We start from the raw sequence: 18,419 nt of genomic DNA, 5'->3' as shown, positions 1-18,419 counted from the left end.
GCTAACCAGGTCACCACGCCTGTGAGGAGGGTCCAGGGGTCTCTGTCTCCGCCTGGAGAAAGGGGAGACATCTTTATTACCAGCGGGGGAAAGCTAACGGACAGCCCCCACAACCAGACAGAATAGGTCAAGCCAGGCCAGACCAGGCTGTAGCTGGAGACGTCCTGACCGCAGCTCACAGGTCATAGTGATGGAGACGTACCCGTGAGACACCACCGACAGGAATATCTTGTGTCATTCGTGTGACAGAACGTTGTGAGCGCTGGAACATTTGACCCGTTTTAATTGAGCTGGGATTCAGTAGTGGAGCAGACAAAGGTTTAATTTTCAGCTTTCGATGACGCATTGATGTAGTAGGGAATTGTGGGAGTGTTTGGTGAGACTCACTACTATCTGAGCTGTATACAATATATTGTCAAATTGGCATCCGATAATACCTGCTTACTAGCGAATGAACATAAAATCATCTTCCAGAGGGAAAGAAATAAGATATGTCAATCATAAACTAAGCCTGATCTCATGTATTAAAAGAGCCCAAGAATGCTAAACCACTCTTGAGCATGAGTGGCCAACCTCAATACATATGGACCGATGTGCTCAAGGGACCGGCTATTGAAAACTAGCTAATATTAGCTAAGTACTATGATACAACACAAGGGACACTTGCTTGCAACATTAGATTTGATCAGATGTCCTCATGACCCAGGGGGGTCATTGCAGCAGCAAAGGATAGGATATAAGTAAAGTAAGAGAGCAAAAAGTATTGAATAATGATGCAACACATTATTACAACAAAAATAAGCGAACACATTGAAAACAATAAATCATGTCATATGTTTTTCTAAAAAAAAAAAAAAAAAAAGAAGAAAACAAAAAACAGACAGAGGCTAAAGCCGCTCAGTTGTTGGGTGCAATGTGGATGCGAGGGAATATGTAGTTGGCTCGTTGTTATACAATCTCTGCAGTTCCATGGTGATGGACAGCTTAAAGTCCAGCTGAAACGGCATTGCGAGAGTATCGGACTTCTCTAATGTGCTGTACTTACTGGGCGTTTCAATAACAGTCTATGTTACAAACACAATATAAATCCAGGTTACAGCACCTGGCTGGTCACTGCGCCCAGCCCCCAGAGCAGGGAACCGGCTCGGAAACGTGCCGCCACGAGCTGGGCTGGGACATCGTGAATAGCGATATTTCTGAAATGCGAGTTATAACGAGCCAATTACATGGCCTTTGCATCTACATTAAATTAAGTGATTGACCTTTTTGTGCATACAGTACACTCAAACAACATGTAAAAGAAACTACGGTTACCTTGGTATTAAAGCCCATAGCATTCTGGGAGGTTTTGTAGAGTTCTGGGTACTTCAGCATGTTCTCTTTCCTGCATGAGCGCTCAAATATGCCCAAAGTGAGAGGAGGCAGAGCAGTGAAGATCTGGAGAACACAAACAACCACATGGACATGCTACTTTTAAGACGCACTGAAATACATTGTAATAAGTTATATCAAAAACCCAATTTCAATTAATATACAGTTAAACCAGCCAGATAGAAAAAAACAACACCACCAACATTCTGATTTCCAACCACTGAAACCCACATAGATCAAATTAAAATAATCAATTCTTAAAAAGCTTGGAACTTAGTAAGGGACTAGAGTACATTCAAATAACTACCAATGATACTGGCCAAGAAAAACATGTTGTGAGGTTGTTGCCGATTATTGCAACTGCAAACTAAATGGAAATCACAGAATTGAAATGAATACATAAATAAATAGAAGAAAGACTTGATTTGTAGCCAGGGAGTTCAAATAAATATATACATGTCAGTGCCTTCAGAAAATGTGTTGTTACTAAAAATGTGTATGTTTTTACAATAAATAGTGCAACCCTACAGTTAACCTACAATAAAAACTCAAACATGTGAGATTCAACACACACAAAAATCGAATCTAGGGAAGTCGATTTTCAAGAGGTCGTCATGAAGAATGAATGAGAAATAATGGTCTTTGTTACCACATAAATAAATTCTATTTACCTTTTGATTTGATTGAATTCTAAATTAACTGTCTCAACCCTGCTGGGTATTAAGTGAACAATGTCCCACACAATGTGAAGTGAACAGATAAATAAAATGTCTCATTGTTTTAGACTTAATGGTAGTCGAGTGTCTTTATCGACCCCATTTCCATATGTTGCAGCTGTAGCAGAATTTGCTTCCTGCCGTTTTACACTTGTCCGATTCTTTATTTTATTTTACTGACCATTATAAGACCACCGACCTTACAATACTTCAGGGTTTCTTAGTTTGATTCGCCATGCCCCAAGCCTGTTCATATGCAAAAGCCATTGCCAAGGAACATCTGCGATGCTCTCGACTAGGATGCAGGCATTTAAACATAGCTAAAGTGTAATTTCTAAGTGGTGTTGTAATGTTGTTCTGTATAGCAGCTGCTGAGAGAGGGGTGACGGTATTGTGTGTCTGGGGGGCTCCGTGGGTCAGTTGGTGTGAGTTCCCTGCAGGCCCATCTGGAGTGGGAGTCTGTAGGCCTCAGTGTGCAGGACCGGCGGGCCACAGGACACGCTCCACTGGACTCCTTTCTCATTCAGGCCCGGGAAGATCTCCATTGAGGGGCGGATTCAGCCCACTGCTCCCCACAGACTCCCACTGAGCCAGTGGAATTCCCTCGCTTTTCAGATAAAGTGAAAGAGTGAGCCCTCTTCCCACCCCCTGATGAAGTGTTGGTGTTCTAATATGGTAGTTTATTAAGAAATAAACTACCATCCCTCCCCCCCGATGAAGTGTTGGTGTTCTAATATGGTAGTTTATTAAGAAATAAACTACCATCCCTCCCCCCCGATGAAGTGTCGGTGTTCTAATATGGTAGTTTATTAAGAAATAAACTACCATCCTCTTCCCACCCTCCGACGAAGTGGTGGTGTTCTAAGATGGTAGTTTATTAAGAAATAAGTGCAAGAGCCACACCCGTGAAAATGTCCTACTCTCTCGACAGTTGGTCCCCCCATAAATCACTTCCATTTGTGGCTGATCAGAAGTGCGGGGGAACTTCTCCCTTCACACTTCTCTCATTCATCTTTGTTTATTGAATTGAGTAGATTTTCTTAATAAACAGTTTAAAGTTACACGTCAACGCTTTGTGAGCTTAACAGCACAGTATTAAAAACACGACTGTTGCAGATGCAGATTTTTTTCATCTACCGAATTGATATGACAGACATGAAATATGAGTTCATTAAGAATGGCCCCATTACAGAGCCCTGAGGGACTCCCCGCACCACCAGCCAGCTCAGTTACTGCTCCATTCAACCTGTTCTTTTTATCATTCACGAAAACCGCTTGCCCTTGCTAACTACACTCTTTGGGGCACGCAAAGCTGTTGTTTTTTCACATTCAGTACATAGTTTAGGGCGCAGAGGGAATATGGACTTGACAACAGGCCATAAATAAATGAGAACCTTTTCAGGATGTCGATGACATGGTCAGGCAATAAACGGATCCCATTTGGGGCACCACAGCATATGAGTTCTGTGTCCGAGAGCGACAGGGGTAAACGGATAAAGTGGGCTCTTTCACTCACCACGTTGTACAGACCGATGCACCAGCGCTCAAACAGGATTTGACCGGAGAAGCCATTGACAAACGCAAACCAGATCTGTAGGAGACGAAAAGAGCACAATGAAGAGAGGGTGAGAACAGCAAAACAAGAGGAGAGCAGAAGTTTGGTGCAAGCATCATAAAATACTAAATATACAGATGTGTATGCACTTGGAATAAAAATCTTCATTAGAGCTGCAATGATTAATCGATTAGTTGTCAAATGTTCAATTAATCGCCAACCATTTTGATAATTGATTAATCCGTTTTGAGTATTTTTTTGGGGGGAGGGGAAAGAGTCAACATTCTCTGATTCCAGTTTCTTAAATGTGAATATTTGCTGGTTGCTTTACTCCTCTATGACAGTAAACTAAATATCTTGATGTGATGTCAGTGATGTCATAAGAGCAGTTGTGATGTCATCAGTGATGCAAAGTGTGACATCATCAGTGATGTCATAGGTGAGCCCGCACAGCCCTACACGCGAGCAAATGTGACATCACTGATGATGTCATAGCTATCATTGTGATGTCATCAGTGATGCAAAGTTGAGCAATTGTGCGCTGCGCATGCCAATAGAGCAGGCGAGGCCACGCAACAGCCGAGCTGTGGGCGAGGCCGCATCAAGACAAAGAAGATGGTGTCAAGTCCGAAATACTAATTTCTCCTTTATCCATTAACATTAATTTTTAAAGGCACTTATTCAATTCAATTCAATTCAAAATACCTTATTTGTCCCTTGAGGGGCAATTTGAGGCAAACACGTTTGCAAACAAGTACACGTACACTTCATTCACACACACACAAAAAGATAAATACAAAAAAAAAGTAATACAAATATGACAATATCAGAACAAGGATTAATGGTAGTGGCCGGTCTACAGCTGGCTAACAATAACAAAAAACACAAAGCCACATTCTGTACCACAAAGCCCCCCCCCCCCCCCCCCACACACACACACAAATATGTGGGTGGCTTGAAAAGCGCTATTTAAGTGCAATAAATTATTATTATCATCAACTGTATTGTCACTAAAATGCAATCTATCATCAAACATAGTTCCCAAGTATTTGTAGGTCTGGACGATTTCAACACTTACGCCTTGAATGATAGTTGGACCATTGTCTATGTGTTTTGGTGAGATTACAATTTCTTTAGTTGAGGATACGTTTAAATCTAGAAAAGATCTGTTATTCATGAATGTGATGCTGTAGTGAGTGTAGACTTTACTCATCTGCTAGATGAGGGAAACTACACTAAATCCCTGTAGTCTTTCTAATTGCCTCTTCGATTTATGCTTTCCGTTATAGATAGTGAGGGTGAGTAGCTCCCCATTAACAGATTAGAGACTCGCTCAGGGTCTACAGAGAAACATCTGTCCATCACACTATCTTCACTGTCTTATGACAACAGAGACTTCAGGTAGAGACGGCAGTAAATGCAGTATCTATAATTATTACAATATGAATAAGATCACAGGGAGAAAAACAAATGCTAATGTACATAAAATCATTAGGAAGTAGTGAATCTGGCAATAATGGCGTTTTCAGGGGTAAAATGGAGGGGAAATAAATGTTTCCAGTCAATGTGAAAAAGTATCTAAATGATTCTAAATCTAATGTGGATTTGTTTGAAGTGCTGACTTGTGCTCAACACATCATTAGTCTCTAATCTATAAGAGCTAGGTTTCAAACTTGAGAAAGGCAGGGAAGGCAAATGAAGTAACAGTGGGAAGGCCAAGTCCTCTAGATAGTACCTCCACAATGTAAATTGTCCCCGGATTCACCACAGGATTAAATACAAACATATATCAAGCCCACTGTTTCCCTCCTTGATCTACCTGAAGACATGTGGACGACAGGGCAGGTTAGTTATGGGGCTCGAGTTTAGGGTTTGGGGACTGTGAGTGGATGATGGGGATTGGGGACTTTGATATATTGCGTCAGGAAAGGGAGGCAGAGCTAATATAAACCATATGCTGGGTGGAGATGAGGCTTCACAGTATATCTTAGATATTAGTCGCACTTATCTAAAAAAAAGCTGTGTGCGCAAAACAAGAGGCAGTTTCAATGTAGAGCAGAGGATATTTTTTTAAACATAGTCACATAAGTAACAGATCTAGAATGAACAAGCATTGAAAACACGTCTTTGTTGTAAATCAGAAATGTCGGGTGTTGCGGTTGAACACAAAGTGGTCCAAAACAGACCCTAGCTACTGCTCAGGCCATGGCTGTGGAGGGGACATCATGTCAGGGGTGCTATGTTTTGGACATGGCCATGCGAGCATTCCCTCACTTCATTTCACTTCATTATGAAGGCATGAATTGCTACAACTTCTCCGTTTTGGACAAAGCCTATTTGAGGGCCCCACCCGCCACTGCCACTCTCTACACGGCCAATACCCATCCACCACCAGCCCTTCCCATTCAATGGCGTGAGCGTCTGTGTGAAAATGGTCCCAAAACAAATGTCTGTCACCCACCCCCCTGCACTTCATTGCCTTGGGCGAGGGGGGGAGGCAGGGTGTGTATAGACGAGGCCTGTGTATGTGTGTGTGCGCCCCTAAACCCTGCCCCTCACCTCCCCCCTCTGCCACGCCCACCCAGTCCAGATCCCGCCCTTCCCTCCATCAGGTGCATTCTACCATGATGTTGTTTCTTTTATACCAGGGGGCCTGTTTTTCACTCGCATGGGATGTTCACCCCAATCGGGAACCATGTGACTCCTGCCCAGAGCCGGCTGCAACCAAGAGAACCAGAAGGTTTGCATAGGCGCAGAGAGAGTACAGTACATCTCTTGGCAGTGGGAGAATAGCTTCAGAGTGTTTTAGGGTTCGCCTTGCTGCATTCAGAGTGTTTTAGGGTTCGCCTTGCTGCATTCAGAGTGTTTTAGGGTTCGCCTTGCTGCATTCAGAGCGCGTTGCTAGGGGTTATGTGAAGATGAAGCCCGAGCCATGAGGCAGGTTAAACCAGCAGCGCGGCTCAAGCGGTAACCAGAGGCTAGCGGGTAGGTCAAAGTGCTGAATTAATTACAGCTCCGCTCAATGAGGGACTCTGGGCTGATATATTGTTGTGCTAAGTAAAAAAAAAAGAAAAAAGAAGACTCCTATTCATAGCATGCGGTAACTGCTTCTGTGCGAGTGTTTTGGCCTGGTCCTTAGGGTGCCAAATAGCACCCCTCTCTCTTTCTGCCTCTCCCTCTCTGGAGCGACAGATGCATTGATTTGCTCATTAGGAGGAAGGACCGGCCAGGATTTTCCGTCCTCTTTTCTTCTAGCCATTGAGTGCCACTCAGCGGAGGGGTGTGGCTGGCCTCTCTCCCCCACTGCACATCATGAAAAACACAGTGATGGGGGAGAGTGCGAGTTAAGAAAAGGGGGATTGGTGGGTAGGGCCTCGCAGATAAGACGACTCCTTGCATATTCATCAGCAAATCAGAAATCAATGATTCCATGGTTGTGCCACAGTGGTGGAGGCCGTGTCTAGAAGGAGGGTGAGAGGCATGACATTATTGTGCGTCCTGATGCTCTTAAGCTTCGTCTCGCAGTCTTGCTGATGAAATGTATAAACAAAGAAAGCAAAGAATGAAGAGGGACTCAGGGACATAAAGAGAGTTCAGAAGGAGCTGCTGGAAATGTGTGGCGGTAGAGGGCCAAGCCGTGTTCCAATGCTGGCCCATCGACATAAATGCAGACTCTGGTTCACTGATTTTCACAGGATTTTGGCTTCAATAGACCATACAGGGAGGAGATAGGGACACTCTCTCCATTCATATATCTCAGTGAGCTGGCCACAGTCTCCGTGGTTTCACTCAGCATGCTGCTACCAGTCAACTCCCCTAACTACTCTGAGCAGCACGGAATAAGCCTCCATGTAATTGGCTCATAAATGTGTCACTCTGTACTGCAGCACCCTGACACAGCATCATTCTGTACTGCAGCACTCTGACACAGCGTCACTCTGTACTGCAGCACCCTGACACGGTGTCACTCTGTACTGCAGCACCCTGACACAGTGTCACTCTGTACTGCAGCACCCTGACACAGTGTCACTCTGTACTGCAGCACTCTGACACAGTGTCACTCTGTACTGCAGCACCCTGACACAGTGTCACTCTGTACTGCAGCACCCTGACACAGTGTCACTCTGTACTGCAGCACCCTGACACAGTGTCACTCTGTACTGCAGCACCCTGACACAGTGTCACTCTGTACTGCAGCACCCTGACACAGCATCACTCTGTACTGCAGCACTCTGACACAGTGTCACTCTGTACTGCAGCACTCTGACACGGCGTCAGTCAAACCTGAGTAACCAGCTGGATCAGTCATCTGAATGAAGTTTCTAGGGCTTCCTTTGGACAGTGGCTAACATGGCTAAATCCAATCCTTTCACCACTTGTGCTTCACTTAGCAGAGTCAATTGTAACAAAGTAGTTAATGAATACTGCTTCAAACATCATTTACCGTTGAGCCACTTTGTGTACAAAAAAATATTAGCAAAATTCTGACTGCCTCTTTCAATCAGATTAGACTAGAAGTATTGCGTACTTCCCGCACTCATTTCTAGCACCGCATGCCATTCTGAGCAATTGTGCAATGGGCAATTGTGCGCGGCGCAGCCCTCCACCTTGCTGATGAGTTAGAGCTTGGTAGGATTATTCTCTGTAAAGTCATTTGAGACATGCTTGTGATGAAAGGCTATAGAAATGAATGACTTGACTTGGTCTCTCCAGACACTGTTCTGTCACTGAATAGCAGCAGCAATGTGAACCCTAGTCAACGACACTGGGAAAAGGAAAACCCTGAGAAAACAACACCAGAGCAGTTCCATTTGTCAATCACCCATTGGAGTGACAGTCTTACTTCCTGACTCACAATTAACCTCAGAACCTCAATGATCACACAAACGCTCCGAGAGACTCAGACGGAGCTGCACCTACATTCACAGCTCCTACAATGGCCACAGAGTCCTGCACCCTCCTACTCTGTGTGTCTCTCAAAGGAACCAAAGACCCTCTGGACAGAGAGGGAGAAGGAAAGGGGGCTTAAGGATAGAGTCCCCTGGTCCTGGTATTCAGATTGTATCACGCACTGTACCAGACAAAGGTGCCCCGAACAATCAAGTTAAAATTCCCTTCAACATCCACGATTCTCTCCTTGCAACGTAGCCTGGGAGTCGACGAGAAAAACATGCAAGCACAAAAGTAAACCTATTAGCGCAACAAATGTGGCTTTTTCCTGTGGCCTGGGGTTGCTGCTGTGTTGGATGACAGGGCCTTTTACAACACAGGCTGTTTGAAATATTGAAGCAGCCAAACAGAGAAGAAATCCCCTATTATCTAGTTGAATCCCCTGAAGGAGTGGAGCATGGGGGGGGAGGAGTTATGTTTTTCACAGAATAACAAAAGGTGTGCTGGGAGGAAGCTCGCCTTGCAGTTAGAACTATAGACATTATGTTCCAATTGTAGGAAAGGAGCTCCTTTGAAAAGAGACCCGGTATGTTTCAAAGAGACACACAAAGAACGGCTAAACGAAGCTGGGGGGAATATTGAGGAGGTTTTAATGTGAATGAGGGCCCTGCCAGTCGACAGGTCCATTTAGAATTCACATGAAGGAGAGAGAGTGAATTCACATGAAGGAGAGAGAGTGTGAATTCACATGAAGGAGAGAGAGAGATGATTTTATATGAAGCTCTGCTCTTTGTAAACACACAGGAAGTTGTGCCAACTATCTTAATTCCCAGTGAGTGATATATTGACCAGATTAGAGGCAACAATTTAAGGAATCCATTTACGCATACATGACATTTTATACCTGGTGTTTTTCCCTTCAGAAATAATGGCCGTTGACTGCAATTAGAATTTTATTGTAGTGGCACATACTGTATGCAATAGACTACTTGCACAACTCCACTACTTCCTGAAATGAGTAGGGCATCTTGGTTTCCTGTCCTACACTATTGGATGAACTGATTAATGTCAGGTGTGCCTGACTGCTGCAGTCACAACAACAGTGATCAGGCACACCTGACATTAATCAGTTCATCCAATAGTGTAGGACAGGAAACCACTATGCCCTACTCATTTCAGGAAGTAGTGGAGTTGTGCAAGTACCGGTAGTCTATTGCTATAGCTACAGTATATCAAAAAGGGAAATTTGATGAAACGGTTACATGTTTGCAGTTCGGGTCAGGAAAAAGACACTATAGGCTCTGTGGTCGCCCGGCACCATGGATAAGCTAGATGCAGACATGGTGGAATGTAAAAGGCTGTACAGAGATTTTCCGCAGCAGATGAACTAGAATGAGGATGAAAAAAGGGGGTCAGAGGTCAAGTGCCTCAGAAAGAGGGTGAAAAAGAAGAGAATTTTAAAGTGCTCATATTTCCACGATGGGGTTATGCGGTACAGCCCTTTTGTCCCGTCAGCGTGCTGGGGCATTTTGTCAAGTGGTGACAGTCTCATGACATGTGGCTGATCTTCTTCTGGCCAGGGAGCACGCTCCTCCACACTGCCTGCTGTTCACCCATGTCTGGCGTCATTCACAGTGTCTCTATTGCTGCTGGACCCCTAAGGCAGACAGCTCGAGCCAGAGGAATGTTAGCATAGAAAGGGGGAGGGCTGTGGGATGGGGTACACTTTTGAAAAACGTCTATATACTGGAGGAGTAAGGACTTGGGTAGATTCCAAAAGCATGATTCTTAGGGCTTGTCATATTAAAATGAAAATGTCAAAACTGTACATTGTGATCCATTTCTATCCAGGTATCAGTGAGAGTGGTACGGAGCATAATGTGGAAACTGTAGCACGTTCATCACCAATTATCATCAATAAGTAATTATCGAATCGCCCTGCCCCTTCCTCCCCAGGCACAAATAAAAAGCGCAAAAAGTGGCAGTGAGAGCAAATCTTATTCTTATTAGCATACGTTTAGATTATATATTATTATGAATTATATTACAGCTCTAATTACTATCAAATTATGTCTTCTGACTTCTGTCAACTTCTGAATGAGGGTATGATAAGCCGTTTGAGACGTGCTACTTCCGTCAGACAAGTGCACGGCCTGGAGATCAAAACATCCGAGCACTCCCTATGATAAAGCTGGTGCTGATAGCAAGCTCTTAACTTGTCTGGTCGCTCCCGATTGTAGCTCTGAACCTGCAATCAGCACTGGGTCTGGTCTCTGTCAAATGTCATCACACACACCGTACGCCAACAGAACAATATTGGGAGCAACATTCCTGGACCATCACCCACCAATACACAGGAGAGCAAAAAAAAACATATTAGCTTGCCCACTCTCATTCCCCACTTGTAGTTTTCCAACCAAAGCACATATTTTTGGATCATCAGAGAAGCAAAAAACACATGATTCATTCTGCATTTATGTCTGTCCAGTTTGATACCTTTGGCTGTCTCTGCTGTCAACAGGGTCTAAATTGATGATTAATGACAGACAGGCATACGGACCACTAGCGAGTTGGCTGCATCTTGCAAGGATTCAGACAGGCCGTGTGGATTTATATTCTAGGGCTCTAATAACCAAGAGATTTCCTACATGCCGACTTCCAGTTAAACTAGGTATAGTTTCCCTTCATTACTGTGTGTGTGTGTGTGTGTGTGTGTGTGTGTGTGTGTGTGTGTGTGTGTGTGTGTGTGTGTGTGTATGCTGTCCAGTCATGTCACGCAAGGAGCAACGCAAATTGGCAGGTAATGTGTGGGGCCAGTCAACAGAAATACAAACATGGAAACTCTAACAAGGAAGCTTTGCCTTTAGCTAATCAGGTAATGTGGAAAAAAACTCAATGCTTACCATTTAAAACGGGTTCTAAGCGTGACTCTCCGCCTTGAGAGCTACTGTTTGATCAGGGTTTCCGCCAGTATGACCCCCCGCTGGGCCTAAGCATCTGGGATACGTCCAGATGAAACAGCAATTCGAGGGTACCTGGTATCTAACTTCTGTATCGTGACGTTTTCCGAGTGAGTGAAAGTACAGGATAGACAGGCGGGACATAATGTTGGGAGGAATTTGATTTGACTGTTGAAAAGTGTGCGTGTCTCCATCAGTCTCTCTGAGGGACGAGAGACGAGACTGATGGCTGGCTGGCTGTGGTGCTCTCTCCCGGGTCCTGACCAGAGGGAGTTCACTAGCCTGCTGACTGTAGCCTATAGCCTACAGCTAGCTGGCCATGACAAGAGACACAATTGGGATTAAAAGGTATCAGACGATGGTTTTGTACACGGGAAACAAAGCTAGATTCAACAGCAGCAGACCAGAGGTCTGGCTCGTTAATAAGTCTTAACGTTAGCCTCACAAGCAAGCAAGCAGCACTAGTTAGTATCTCCGGTTATCTTCTTCCAAAAACGCTTTTACTAAACCAGATTCTGCGATGAACATTACCCAACATGGAATTGAAGATAGCTCAAATGTGTTGTTGACAATCTGGCTGTGCTGTCTATTAGACCTTCTTGTCAGCCAGTTTGCTCAGCTTAGCGATGATTTCAGATTGATTCAGATAGTGCTGAAGTCTATGTTGTTGAGGAAAACCAATCATATAGGTTGTTTTCAGGTGACGTCACATCACGGGCGCAAACTGCACTTGGAGGGCAGGAGCCTCCGGGAGGTGATTTTTGTGGGCGTTTTTGTCCAAAATGTTGCCCTAAGCTGTTTTGCTTAGGGCAACATTGCTGCTCTTTTAAATGCTCAATTCCGTCATTCGGTTATCACAGAAACCGAATCGCCCGACCTCAATCACTCGTTGCTCCGCGCCGGGGGCCCCCGGGGACACTTACCGGACCTAACAACTTTACTGGGGGAAACCCCGCGTATGAGACTTACCTCAATGATGTAGAGGACAATGTTCTTGTAGAAGCAGTATAGGATACACTTGGCTACACGGTTGTAATTCCATGCCCCGTGGACCAGCAGTAGATTCTTCAAGTATTTGAACTGTGTGGGAGGGAAGTGAGGGGAGGAAAGAGCCAAGATGAATGAATAGCAGAACTCTGGGTATTCCACAGTTCACTGTCTTATAGGTCTTCTCTATCCGAGCTCAGTGCCAGGCAGCCCTCCTGGAACACCATGGTGTTTACAGGAAGTGCTGGATTAAAGAAAGCAGCAGACTTAACGTCATTTCACAGCAGGGTTGCTGGCCATTAAGGGGGATCTTGGCCTTGCCCTCACTGACACATTCTAGGAATTCCTGGTCAAAGTTGGATTTTGTTAGACCCAGGCTCGCCTTAAAAACAGGGGAGGAGACATGGGCGTATTGGTCTCCAAGGACTCGCTCAGCATAATAGTTAAATGGATTTATAATAATCCTACTATTTGGGGCCCGTGGTGCACGTCGTATTTCAGGGCAATTTATTGCTGATGAGTGTGATTACACCGGAGCAGAACTCTCTGAGGCAAATATTTCATCTTAGTTACCCATAAATTACTAAAACAAAGCGCCCCGTGTAACCATGAGCAGAACATCTACACTCATCTTTCCCCTGACAACAGGACCATTTCGCAAAATGAGTCTGAAACCAGAGACGCAGGTCTCTATAAAACCAAATCTCAAGGCAAACACAATTTTGCTTATTTGAAGGCCTGCTTGTCTTTCAGTAGAACAGCAGTGTTCCTTGGCAAAATGAAAGCAGACCGGAGCCTCCAGTTTGTCTGACCCTTAGCAGGGTGGGATCAAAAATCAGTTAGCGCAGAGCCGAGCTGATGACAGACAGACAGCAGAGGTGCCTGGGCCTGGAGCCTCTTCACCCTCCACTTGCTTCAGCAGATACCAGTGAGCTTTAAGGAAGCCGACTCTAGCTCTCCATTACAAAGCGGTAGAAAGTGGTTGAATAATAAACTACGGCAGCGGGAACTCCTCTGATGCCGCTGCTGGACATTAATATACTGTACATCATGTAATCAGTGAAGGAATAGAAAAACACAACTTACCGGGGCTGATTTTAGTATGCAGTCGGCAAATTACAGGTAATGTACCGTTACGCCAATAAGGGGAAAACACCACAAGTCTGGAGGAGTAATTTAATTTGACGCCGGGACGCGACCTAAATGGATTATAAGAGGCCACCTGCCTTTGAAAGACATATGTTTTCTACATGTCATGTGGATGGAAGGGGGCACTTAAGACAAACCCAAGTCTCTTCTACAGTAATTGGATGGTGAAGCAGAGAGAATGTGCGGTGTTTCAGTCAGCGATTAACTTCTCTTAGCCTCAAGCGGTGTGTGGCTATAATAGAAACATGAAGGCGTGCTGTGCGGAGAAAGAACCATGATATAAGAGCTGCATGGCTTTTGTTGCTGGCACAGTTCTGCTTGCTTATGGGTATATCGCATATCGATGCCGGGTTTCAGACATACTGGTTACTAGGATATGAGAATGTGTTTACATAGCATTTTGCCGGATCTCTTTCTGTACGGCTATGTTGGGAGTTGGGTGTCGGGAGATGCCTGTTTTGCAGGTGCTGTTGCTCCACTGTATAAGCTAATGCCACAGAAGACACTTGATCTCTTGACTACTCACAATAACGTTTTAGGCAGAATGTAAACCAATATCAATGCTGCATTCAAATGTAGAAAAACACTGTAAAAGTGTAAAAAAAAAAAAAAAGTTTGTCAGACACCTGTAGCTCCTGTGCAAACATGACATTAATCAAGTTAAAAATCAAAAATGTCAATGTCCACAGCTTAGCAGTCTTTAGCTCTATGAATATTATCTTAGATATTGGCAGAAGAAAAATAATTAATCAACAAGGCTCATGAGACTTGACTGCGTTGGCAGATTTTTCAGCATCTCTGACCCTATCTGACTACACAAATGCTGGTGGCAGGTGCACGCTCCAGGCAGGCAGACATAACCTAAAACCTACCCCTTTTTGCCCGTCTTTTAATTTAGACATAAATCCTTGGCAAAGTTCCCATTTTAGATACTTTTATCCTCCATCTCCAACTACCCCCCCCTCTCGTCTTAAAAAAAGTTTAACCAAAAAGTTGTCCATTTCTCTTAAAATGTACAAGAAAGGCACATGGCAGTAATGTGATAATATATAGCTCAACCACCTGCTCACCTGGGCAATGGAGTAGTCCGAGGAGTTTGCTGCTTGTAGGCCCTCATTGCCTGAGATCCCCACGCCAACATGAGCTGTCTGGATCATGCCCACGTCGTTGGCACCGTCGCCAATGGCCAGTGTGATCACCTTCACCTGCTTCTTCACCATCTCCACCACCTCGGACTTCTGAAGAGGTGATACTCTACAGGAGAGAAGGAGAAGGTTAGTCACCAAGAACAATTGATTAATGGGCGAAAATGTGTGTTGCGCGTTTCACAGTACATACTGATACACATGGAACCAGGACGACAAGAAGTCAAGTCACATATAGTGCAAAGTAGACCTCAGATTATACAGAACATTTGAATGCATTTTCTCACAGGAAATTTCGATTTCATACGTTTCCCAGCATTGAGCAATGTAATTGAGGTGCTCATAGAAAAACATTTATTCTAAGAAAGTCTTGGGTTCAGCAGTTTACAAACCCCAAAGCTCTTCCTCAACCTCAGAAAACAGCACAGAAGGTTGAGGGAGGCAGACAGTCAGGCGTGCCAACTGAGTGAACCTAACAGCCCGTTGATAGGCTGCACTAAATACTTAAAACGAGGGGCATTTTGAACTGAATATATTCCTGTAAGAATTATCCAAAACCGTTTTCTGGAAGATAATTGCAGATGACAGATGCTTTCCTTCGCCCTGTCTGCTGCCTTGTCCCTCCCCTAAGACCCCTGTCTGACTGACTTAACCTTACTGGGCCCATGAAGTACAGCCAATCATGATGTGATGGTCCTGACACAGCCTATAACTCAAGCACTTCAAACTTTACTTTATCCCCTCAGTGACACCCAGGGCCACAGCCTCCCACACAGGCGCTTCCTCTGTGAAGACCAGGGGTGTAGGGGTGATGTGCAGTGCAGCCAGTCTCCAGAGATGACGTCGTAAACTGCACGTCTTTCTTAAGCTAGAAAAATTCCTGTGAAACTGTTTATGGTTATGTTCGCCCAACTTAAAGAGGCCTCATTCATCTCCCGGCGCCCTCGCCTCTCAGAGTGTGTACCAGGCATAAGCAGGTAGAGGGGAAACATCTGACGTCATGCAGTGAGTCAGTGGCACCTGTAGGTTTGCTGTTGTTCTGAGAACACGGTGCCGACTTTGGGGCCCCGGCTCCTGTCATGGTCGCTTGAGCACTTAAGTACTTCCTTTTATTTATGTGGCCTAGACCGGTCAACACAGTGTGCCCTCATAATTTTTTATGTTGTTTTTAATTTATGACCATCACAGGTTTTAAATTGCAGCCATAAAACAGTCAATGCCTTTTGCATAACATTTAATTGCACATTAAATTCATTAAAATGAATAATAATTTAATAAAGAATATATTTTTTAATTAAAAGCCAATTTACTGATTTTCTCTAGTGATACACAGCTACTGCTGCATATGTGGAAAACTGGGTGTATATCAGGGTAAAATGTGGCGTGTTTCTGTAAGAGCTGTCCAATTACTACAGTCTATTGGTCTATGCCTACACTCTGTATACGTAAAGTTCCGGTGTCAGATCTGATATATAAATATACCAATTTTGTGGATAGTTGAAAATGACTTGAACTGCTTTTGTATGTAGAAACGGTCTTCATTCTGTGAACTTTGACACCTTACCTGCAACATATGACAGCTTTACATGACAGAGCCAAATCCAGGAAGTACTGCCTCGCTCCGAATGTAAGGGCGTATTTGAGAGTCTTTCCGTCGATAATGAGGGCAAAGTCGTTCTCCTTGTAGAGGGCATCTCCCAGCATGCCACAGTGGTGGCTGAGGGTCTCCCTTGTTCCCTGCATACAAAGAAAAATATGTCATGAACATTAGTTATTAGTTAGCATATTTATTACAATTTAAAGTCTACAGTATAGACTAATAAAGCCTTGATGGTCGTTCTCTCAATGATTCCACTGGGTACAGTATTTCACCCCGCTTTCACAATCAGTCTGTGCAGTGGTAATGCAATAATCTCATTTTAACATATGGAAAAGCTTATTCTTGTTTGCCAAGTATATTCAGATTTGCAACAGATGTGAGATTATTATACAATGATGGAAAATAAGAAAATACCAAAAAACATAAACATACAGTATACCAACCGTATGTCATGCTTCATTAGCAACAGCTTGATGTTATTATGAGGCATCAATAACAGTATGACAGGTGTCAAGGGGATTTTTTTTTTTTTTTTTTTTTACTTTCACTGATTCAGAATTTTGCTCTCAACTTCAAAGTTGATTGTTGCAGGTTTCTAAGCTGTTTTTTTCTTTTCTTTTGGGAAAGCCCTTCCCCTGGTAAGTGGAGGATATTCCTGGCTATCCTCTGCACCGATTAATCCTGGACCATTTCAATCACCCCTGACCTGAAGCATATGCATCTTTATTTGTTAGTTTTACATTTGAGAATTGGCTGAGAAATGCACTGAACTAGGGATGCACGATATATCGGCAATCATATCGGTATCGGCCGATGTTAGTCATTTTTTAACATATCGGTATCGGTCCGATGTTGCAATGTTAATATCGGTTATCGGTATCAGCCAAATTCTTCACATTGAGATGAAATAATGCAGTAAATCTATGATTTATGGGCTTTTACAAATGTTTTTGAAATAAAGAAATGTATTACTTTTTCAAATTCAGTGTGTTGTATGTGTTTTTCAGTATCTACACAATTTTATTATCATAGAAATGTGTTTTTATACAGATCATATCGACATCGGTAAATATCGGTTATCGGCCATAACAGCAATGTTAATATCGGATATCGGCATCGGCCAAAATTTTCATATCGGTGCATCCCTTCACTGAACCCATGGCATGATTTCCCCCGATTAAACAGATCATCTATTGGAGCAATGAGCAGTTGAATGTATGATGTATAACCTCTTGAGGACTAGGCAGGAGACAATATTTGTACAAGGGATGGATTTGCTTCACTGCTTGTGCCTCAGAATTCAAAGTTTTTAGAGCGACACCACAGAAAGACCAAGGTGGTGTTCCCATTGCCTCGTACAACACTACAGGTTCCGGATCCATTCTCAGAGAATGAGTATTTATAAGTCTCTAAATCAAAAAAGTCTGTTCATCGATGATAAGTCACATCTTTCCATAGCATCAGCACTCCCAGGCTGCTACACAGCTGATGTTTTAGCTATGTTTCACATGCTTACTGCACTCAGATCCAGACCTTGAGGCAAGAATATACCGGTAAACGATTTGCCCTAAGTTCAGAATAAATCATATTCAATGTTTGGTATATACTACATCTGTGACGACAAGTGATGAATAAAAGGCATAAATATGAGGATGACAGCAGGATGAAGTGCTGGTACAGAGCATACAGACTGAGATGGATAGAGTGGTGAGATCATCATTTTACTCGTTATTCAATCATCTTCCTTCCAGATGTTGGAGCCATCAGGAAAAAAAACTCTTGTATCTAAATCTTGTAATCATTATCAGTGACAAGAACAGGTACTGCATGGTTGTGTTCATAAAAAATGTGAGGTCTTGTGCTGAGCCTGTATATTGACAGAAAATCATCAGGTTTCTAAAACTATATGAATGAAACTTGTGGCATCTTCCAGATCTCTGTCTGAACTTACATTGCAAAAAACAAACAAACAAAAAAAACATTTTGACACTTTCTAAATCCTAACTGAGGAGGGGAAATTAAGATCATCTTGTCTTCTCTGATGTG

The 18,419-nt window shown here is 43.6% G+C and overlaps 1 protein-coding gene across 3 annotated transcripts in view; it reads right to left on the bottom strand.

Annotated features, from left to right (window-relative positions):
- Positions 1-18,419, bottom strand: part of atp8a1 (ATPase phospholipid transporting 8A1) — a 142,772-nt gene that overhangs the window by 28,710 nt on the left and 95,643 nt on the right. For all 3 annotated transcript variants that reach the window (XM_083651631.1, XM_083651633.1, XM_083651632.1), the window contains 5 exons: positions 16,338-16,510; positions 14,699-14,882; positions 12,462-12,572; positions 3,604-3,678; positions 1,315-1,437 (listed from right to left, as the gene is read on the bottom strand). In XM_083651631.1, coding sequence (XP_083507757.1) covers positions 1,315-1,437; positions 3,604-3,678; positions 12,462-12,572; positions 14,699-14,882; positions 16,338-16,510 — 666 coding nt within the window. The remainder of the gene's footprint in view (positions 1-1,314; positions 1,438-3,603; positions 3,679-12,461; positions 12,573-14,698; positions 14,883-16,337; positions 16,511-18,419) is intronic.

This window comes from Poromitra crassiceps (genome assembly GCF_964638095.1).
Source record: "Poromitra crassiceps genome assembly, chromosome: 15".
NCBI classification, from domain to species: domain Eukaryota; kingdom Metazoa; phylum Chordata; class Actinopteri; order Beryciformes; family Melamphaidae; genus Poromitra; species Poromitra crassiceps.
This window is presented reverse-complemented; position numbering and strand designations above follow the sequence as displayed.